The sequence below is a fragment of the Rosa chinensis genome, chromosome 7 (assembly GCF_002994745.2).
Source record: "Rosa chinensis cultivar Old Blush chromosome 7, RchiOBHm-V2, whole genome shotgun sequence".
NCBI lineage: Eukaryota > Viridiplantae > Streptophyta > Magnoliopsida > Rosales > Rosaceae > Rosa > Rosa chinensis.
The window spans coordinates 1,791,478-1,800,006 of record NC_037094.1 but is presented as its reverse complement, the minus strand read 5'-3'; the positions used below and the strand labels follow the sequence as shown (position 1 = coordinate 1,800,006).

Genomic DNA, 8,529 nt, shown 5'->3' with positions numbered 1-8,529 from the left:
ACTTTCGAGAAACATGTTGGTAGCATCGTTTGCGGAAGTTATCCGAACTCCAATGACCGTAGTCTTCAGGGGGAGATGCAGACATCAGGGGGAGATGTCTACATGTATGGTCTCGAAACGTGAAGGGTGTGTTGTACTCTTTTCCCCCTTCGACCGAGGTTATTTTTGTCCTACTGGGTTTTTGTTACTCGGCAAGGTTTTTAATGAGGCAACGAGAGGAGCACCACGTTTGGGCGACACAAGGGGGAGTGTTCAAGTAAATCTAGAATATGTGTCTGGCCCAAACTCAAGGTTACTTGCTCTAGTTGAAATATGGTTTATATTAGAGATATTCTCGGAGAATCTTAGGAGATATCCAATCAATGTACGATTATATTTCCATGTACAACTCTATCTATATGCTTGTAATCCTCTATATAAAGAGGCCCCTATTATCAATGAGAATACACAGCAATTTACTCTCAATTCCGTTTCCCTAAAATAATTTTAAATTTAAAAAACATGTGATCCATAAACATCTCTCAAGTCTCAAACTGAGCTAAAAATAAAATAAAAACATAAACTAGGCACACCTTATGCATAAGTTAGTACAGGACATGCATCAGGACGATAACACACGACATACCCATAGTTTGCACTTTGCACGTACAAAGAGAGATGGCGGAGAGAAACTTGCTCTGGTCGTGGAAAACGGAGCCCGATGCCGTGTTTGAGAATCTCCAATGGACGAGGATGAAGGTCCAACTTAACGATTCTGATCGAGCAGAGGCCATAGCTGCCATCGAAGATGTCCTCAAAAAATTGCAGGAAGATGATAAGCGACAAGTACTCTTCTCAATCGCCTACGCCGTCCAACAGGAACTCTTTAAATCTAAGGAGATAGACGTGGAGATAATAAAAAAACTTGCAGCGTTGTACCCACGGTGCGTGGAGGATGATGACGACGACCACCACCACGATGACAACTGGCTGACGTCGGCGGCGGGTGATTTTAAACTGTCAGCGGATGCGGATGCGGAGGAGGAGGATGAGGATGACGAGGAGGATGATGAGGCTGCGGATGAGGACTGGGAAGAGTATGTGGATGAGGATGAGGCCGTGGCGGATGGCGGGGATGATGATCTTAAAAAGAGAGAAGCAGCCATGAAGAAGTTTGAAGAAGCAGGCATCAAGGAATTGAAGCGACAGTGCAATAGTATGGGATGCAGTCTGAAACAAGGCCAAGAGCAGGAAATCCTAACTTTTATGATTTCATTCTTTACCATACAAAGATTCAGAGTTGATCACGAATATCGGATGAAAAGGTGCATTGAATTTTTCATGTCACGTGTCAAAGGTTATATTTCTAGGTCTTGCACCCTCGACGACTTGGAAACTGTGAAAAAAGCCGTTGAAAGTGTGAAGAAGGAGAGGGAGGCTGATGCTGATCAAGTTCATCAACTGGTAATGCAGAAACCCTTTTCGGAGTAAACTCTTGTTAGTTTTTAGTTGTTATCCATTCCTTTTCGGATTACAACAATGAAACTCTTGTGCTAAAAAATAAACTAATGACTGTTGATTATAATGCTATATGATTTATAGCTAGATACTAATGCTAATAGTTGTTTGCACATGATTCATCTCTTAATGCCAAAAGGCTATTTCCAAAGTTGTTTTGTTCATCAGACAAGTTTTTATTTATAGATATAGTCTATAGTTGTTTCTTGGATATGAGAGACTAGTTCTTTCTGACCTGTGGATATTGTACTAGAAATTTGTGGAATGAGTAAACAGGATTTGAGTCCCTCCTTCTAAATCAAATTGCTTGTTTTTCTTTTTGGCAATAGTTTGAACTTCCTTCTTCAGAATGCCTTAGCATATACTGAGTGACGTCTATACGTTACACGTGCAATGATACAAAAACGTGTTTAAACAAAGTAATGCCAGTAGAAGTTAACATATATTCCGAGTTGCTATAGTTTGTTCTTTTGTTCTTAGATTTTATGAATGGGGTTATGTGCCCTTTTATGTGTTTTTCTTCTGCTGTTTGCTAGCTATGTGGTTCTTGCCTCGATTGTTTTGGTGTCTAGTGGTGTGCTTGAACTCTGTGCTCTTCGATTCTTCTGATTATCCTCTGTATTGTTTTTTTTTAAGAGTACCTCTTGCCAACAAGCTGCAAATTCTTGCAATTGGGATGCTGTTATAACTTTGTAATTCTGACCAGTCTTTGAACATGTATATCTTCAAGTACTACAATCTTCTTTCCTTCTTTTTAGTCAGGTTCATCATTTATTAGCTCTGGTGAAATTTCCTTGTTTATTAGGTTTGTGGCCCAGTTCTCTTGCTTTTTTCTTGTGCTGTTTACTTGCAAACAGTATTTTACTGTTGGGACTTGGGACTATATATTGCTCCTCAAGCTTCTACTTGTGCGAATCTATTTCCGAAGTTGCTAAAAGTTGTTGCGTTCTGTCTCTGTTCAATCTTACTACAACAATTTCTTTGATTTTGCATGATCCAGTTGGAAAAGAATACTGTACCGACTAATGAAGAAGGGATTGTTACCCCTGTGAACCAGTTAAAACAAGAGAAAAGGTGAGTTGTTACTTTCTCCTTCAAGCCTTAGGTTCTTTTGTGGCTGTTTCCTCTAATAAATTAAGAGTATCTTTTCATTCTGCTTTAAATGATTACTGATTTACGACACAGATAATGTGGTATTGAATGCGAGATTGTGACCCCCTTAAACCTGCCAGAACAAGAAGAAATCTGCCTCACACCGCCGTAAGTTCCTTGAATCACCTCTCTTGTTGTTTGTAATTCTACATAGATTTGGTCATTTGGAGTCCCTCTTATTTTGTCTCCTTTTTATGTTTTCTGATTTCGTTTATGACTCAGGGAATGTGAAGATATGAAAAATGAAGAATGCGGGATTGCGACTCCTATGAACCAGCCAGAACAAGAAGAAAATATGGTCGATGTTAATTTCTGCCTCACACCGTGAGTTCCTTCAATCACCTTTTCTAGCTGTTCCTCTGTAATTTTGTATAAATTTGGAGTCTCTCTTATTTTGTAACCTTATATGTTTTCTGATTTTCTTTTATGACTCAGACTATGGGAAGATACGAAAACTGAAGAATGTGCGACTAGGGACAGGGCTAAGAGAAAGCTCGCTCAGCTTTAACAAGGGTATTAGTGTTGGTTATTATGTTGCTGCCTTTTATACATGCTTTGGCATAAATTGACCAATGGGTTCAAAGATGGTCAAGAGTGCTCTGTCGTTGAATGAGACTTTCGTTAAACAATGTTTCTCTTTGTGTAGGAGTAACGTTTTGGTTAATGCTTTCACAACCCGTAGGAAATGCTGGTCACTTGCTTTCAATCCGCATTCAATGATACAATATCTTCAACCTGTGCTGCTGTCTACTAACTGCTATGCTTCCAAATAATATGTATATCACACTTTGAGACACTTATTTTCTCCATATCCATGTTATGCACTTGTCTGTAGTTGGCTTCCTGAGACTGGCTTCATGATGTTGAACTCAAGCACCCAAGGAGACCAGCAGCTGACAAGTCGACTCTAACTAGCTCAGAAGTTGGAAATTGGTGGGAGTCTTTGAGCATTTTGCTTAATGGGCTGGTTGGGTTTCAAGTTTCAACCCGAAAAAGTCCAAGGCTTGAAGTTACCCTCACCCTTGTGTTCATGAAGATGAATACATGATGGCCTGGGAAATTGGTAAGGCATGATTAAACATTCTGCACAAATGACTGGTTGGTTTTCTGAATATCTTACTCAGGTTATGGAAATTTGATATTCAACCTAAACTATGTTGAATAGTATATGTTTAGGTGTGGATTCTTGGTACCGGGGCCATCAACAATGACAGAAAATGTTGATGGCTAGCCATGCTTGACTCACAAAAAACTTAGTGTCTCTCTGAGTTGTCTTTATCAAACACAGTTGAATGGTATTTTCAGTACTTATCACTTTCTCATTCTCTAGCTAATTCATAATATATCAACTGTTAAATATCGATCTTACTTTGAAATGCAATACGGAACATGTTGGTTTTCATTTTCCTTTTTTGCCAATTGTATTATTGTATATTATCATGACTACATAAGTAAGTCTAAATGGCAAAATCATCCAAACTCATGCTCATCAACTCATCATTAATGAACCCATAGTCAACAGGAAGCCTGAAAGTTGTAAAGGCAACATGTCTCCTCTGATCAATAAGAATAAGTTTACCATCCTTGCAAGCAAGGAAACTGAAGCAGTGGTTGACACTATTCCTAATGAATTTGCTCCAGTTGTTGGAACAACTAGTTTGGAGGACCCTACGGTTCACATTACTGATGGAGATGATGAAGTTGACAGTGATAATGAAATGTGCGATGAAGAGGTGAACTCCAATATGGAGCAAAAGACATACAGTGCCCAGCCAACCAACCCCCTCTCTTCACATAGTGGTCAGAGTTGGCATGATATGGTGGAAGAGGAAAGTCTGATTGATCTGGTTGATTTACCTGCGGGTGCTCCCCCGGGATTTGAACATGTTGCAACTTTAGCCAAGGATGTCGCATTAATTACTGGTCAAGGAGTTAATGAAAATACTGAAAATGGTTTCACTCCGGTTATCTCAAAGTCTCAACAGAAAAAACAAAGACGACAAGCTACTCTAGCTCTTGATCGTGAAACTCCTTATCCAAAGAGGGACAGAAGAAAGAATAAAAAGTACAATCAATGAAGGTCCTTTATTGGAATATTAGGGGAATAGGAAACAATGACTCCCAATCCGAGCTTTCTAATATTTGCCATATTCACAAACCTGATCTTGTTTGCATTGCTGAGCCAAAGATTAAGTTCACCTCAATCTCAGCAGTTTTTTGGTCTTCTTTGAATTTGGATCTTGTTGCAACTAATGACTGTGGAGCGGCTCTTCCAAATCTTTGGCTGTTGAAGGGTTCTCATATTCCTAATCCGGCGATTATTTCCAACTCCGAACAGCAGGTTACAATACAGGTTCCTTTTGACAATGATCCCAGTCAACTTTCTTTTGTATATGCTTCTACCTCTTATATCAAACGCAGGGATTTATGGCAAGATCTTAATGCTCTTCGTCCTCAAACGTCTATCCCATGGATGGTAATCGGGGACTTCAACGCTGTGTTAGGAGCCCATGAAAAATCAGGAGGCCCATCTCCCTCTCGCCTCTCCTGTGCAGATTTTCAAAGTATGTCTGATACTTGTGATTTTGTTCATCTAGATACTTCCGGTTTGTTCTTTACTTGGTCAAATGGTTGGAGCACCCGTGGACATGTTGAGCTTCGTTTGGATAGATGTCTTTGTGATACCACTTGGTTTGAAGCTTGGCCTTTTACTAGTTGTGTTGCTCTTCCCCGCGTTGCTTCTGATCATTCTCCATTGATTTTCTCTGCTTCGAAACTCTCCCCAAGTGGTCCCAAGCCTTTCAAGTTTCAGTCTATGTGGTTGCAGCATCCAAATTTTCATGCAGTAGTGTCTAATTGTTGGAATTCCTTTCAACTTTGTGGCTGCCCAATGTTTGTTACTTTGCAGAAATTAAAGGCTTTGAAACATTGTTTGCGTGATTGGAACAAAGCGGTTTTCGGCAATGTCCATCAAAAGGTTGCTACTGCTCGTGAAAATTTAGTCAACATTCAACAAGATATCGCGACCCGTGGCATGACTGATCAAAGGTTTGAGGATGAGATTGCTGCAAAGTCTGCAGTCTTAGATGCTCTGAGGATGCAAGAAACTTATTGGAAAGATAGAGCTCGGGTTAAGTGGTTTACTGATGGGGATCGAAGTACATCTTTTTTCCATACTTACGCCAAGGTTCGTGCAGCCAAAAGTCAAATGTCTTCTATCCGTGTGGGGGAGAGGATACTTACTGACCCTTCAGACATTGCAGCACATACTGTGGCTTTTTATCAGAATCTCTATGATATTTCCTCCCCTTCTACAAATGTGGATGAGGTTTGTTCAGTTATTCCATCTCTTGTGACTGACGATGAAAATGTGGTGCTATCTGCAATTCCTACATCAGAGGAAATTAGAAGTGCAGTCTTTTCTATGGATGGTTCTAGTGCTCCAGGGCCTGATGGTTTTTCAGGGTCTTTTTATCAAGCTTGTTGGGATATTGTTGGTTCTGATGTGGTGGCATGTGTTCGTCAATTTTTTCTTCAAAACTGGATCCTCCCCAACATGAATTGCAATTTTTTAGTTCTCATTCCAAAAGTCCCAAATGCTCAGCTTATTACTCAGTTTCGCCCAATTGCCTTAGCCAATTTTCTCTTCAAGATTATACCTAAGATTTTGGCTTCTCGCTTGGGGTCTATTGCTACACGTATAATTTCTCCTCAGCAATCAGCTTTTCTGCCTGGTAGGCGAATTAATCATTGTATTGGTATGGTTTCGGAATGCTTTAACTTATTGGACCGAAAGGCTTATGGTGGAAATGTGGGAATCAAAGTGGATATAGCAAAGGCGTTTGACACTCTAAACTGGGATTTTCTGCTCCGAGTTTTAAGTAATTTTGGGTTCTCTCCCACTTTCACTAGTTGGATCAGCTCTATTCTTCACTCAGCAAGACTATCTCTTTTAATCAATGGCTCTCCTCAAGGTTTCTTTACGTGTTCTCGTGGTGTTAGACAAGGAGATCCCCTTTCTCCACTTCTATTCTGTCTTGCTGAGGAGGCTCTTAGCCGGGGCCTTCACTTACTTCTCCAAACCCGTCAATTGAAGCCAATATCTTTTCCCAGGAAATGCACTGCTCCGTCTCATGTGTTATATGCAGATGACCTCATGGTGTTTTGCCGTGGGGACAAAAACTCTCTTAAACGGCTGCGTGGGTTTTTTGACCGTTATAGTGCAGCTTCAGGGCAATTCATTAATGCGGAGAAAAGCACTTTCTATCTTGGAGCTAGGTCTCGTCACAGGAAAGGTACAGTTCAACGTATATTGGGTTTTCATGCAGGGCGCCTACCTTTTATTTATCTGGGAGTTCCTATTTTTTGTGGAAAACCCCGCAGCTGCCATCTCCAAGTTATTGCCGATAGAGCTAAGTCAAGGTTAATGGGTTGGCAGGGGAGGCTTCTTTCTATGGCTGGACGCACTCAACTTGTGCAATCTGTTTTTCAAAGTATGCTTCTTCATAGCTTTTCAGTGTATCATTGGCCTGCATACCTCGTGAAGAAGTTATCTACATGGGCGCGTAATTTTATATGGTCTGGAAATATTGAGACTCGGAAAATTGTCACTGTTACTTGGACTCAAGTTTGCGCTCCGAAAAAAGAGGGCGGGGTGGGTATTCGTGACCTGGCAACTCTTAATTCGGCAGCTGTTTTAAGGTTTGCATGGAACTCTTTCACTTCTTTGAACCAATGGGGTGATTATATGCGAACTCGTTATCCTATATTATCTAGTTCCAAAGTGAGCTACCGCAAATCCTCAATCTGGTCAGGTTTCCGCTCTATTGCTCTTCATATCACACACAATTGTCGTTGGATTATTGGAGATGGTCGTTCAGTGTCATTTTGGAAAGATAAATGGCTTCAAGATCCAATATTGGAAATGTTGGGTTTTTTCGACTGGTCAGGATTCAGTGATCTACGTGTGGCTGATTTCATCTCTGATCATTCTTGGCAGTTTCCCTCTTTTTTCCTAGATACCTTTCCAGACTTGTACAGGAAAATTTCTGATATTTGTCTCCCTTTAGACACTGAACCTGATATGCTCATTTGGGAGTCTACAGCCTCTGGAGAGTTATCCTTCACTGATTCTTATAACTTGCTTAGACGACACTTTATTTCGAGAGACTGGGCTTCTACTATTTGGCATTCTTTCATTCCTCCACGATTTTCTTTCTTGGCTTGGAGGATTCTCTTAGATCGCTTGCCCACTGATGATCGGCTGAAAAGAGGTGGGATTCCGATTGTGTCCATCTGCCAATTATGCAACAGTTCGGCAGAGTCAACTTTGCACTTATTTTTACACTGCCCTTTCTCCCAACACCTTTGGGGATGGCTGGCAACTCAGTTTGGAACCTCATTTCCTGCTTATGACTCTCTGTTGGATTTTTGGGTTGGCTTTTGTCACAAGGGTTTTTCCCCTCAGCTTTATAATTTGTGGTTGGCAGCCGGTTTGCTTACTTTCATGGAAATTTGGAAGGCGCGAAATAGACTCAGGTTTGATAATCGTTCCCCTACTTTTTCTACACTGTGTTGTTCAATTATGGCATGGATTCGGCAATTCGGTTCCCTTGTTCCTGGTTACTATAAAGGCGTCCTGGATTCCCGCCTTCTCTCTTCCCTTGGGGTGTGCCCCAAGCCTCGTAAAGCGCCCAAGATTCAACGCGTCCTATGGCATCCCCCCTCCCTCCTTGGGTTAAAGTTAACACTGATGGTCTGGCGAAAGGTAATCCTGGTCCTGCAGCTTGTGGAGGAGTTTTTCGCGATGCTTCTGGGGTTTATTTAGGGAGTTTTTGCCAACCTCTGGGTTGCAATTCTTCCTTTTATGCTGAACTTTAT

At 41.0% G+C, this 8,529-nt stretch overlaps 1 protein-coding gene across 2 annotated transcripts; it reads left to right on the top strand.

The window, feature by feature from the left end:
* The first annotated feature begins 655 nt into the window (after window positions 1-655).
* Window positions 656-3,954, top strand: LOC112180297 (protein SDA1 homolog). Of its 2 annotated transcripts, none has more exons than XM_024318828.2 (6): window positions 656-1,443; window positions 2,498-2,571; window positions 2,683-2,757; window positions 2,872-2,973; window positions 3,085-3,162; window positions 3,296-3,954. In XM_024318828.2, exons 1-3 carry the CDS (start codon window positions 658-660, stop codon window positions 2,684-2,686), a joined length of 864 nt encoding a protein of 287 aa, XP_024174596.2. In that variant the 5' UTR covers window positions 656-657; the 3' UTR covers window positions 2,687-2,757; window positions 2,872-2,973; window positions 3,085-3,162; window positions 3,296-3,954. The 2 variants fall into 2 exon arrangements, 1 of the variants encoding a protein (XP_024174596.2); XR_005804182.1 differs by lacking the exon at window positions 656-1,443 and adding an exon at window positions 2,017-2,302.
* The last annotated feature ends 4,575 nt before the right edge of the window (window positions 3,955-8,529 follow it).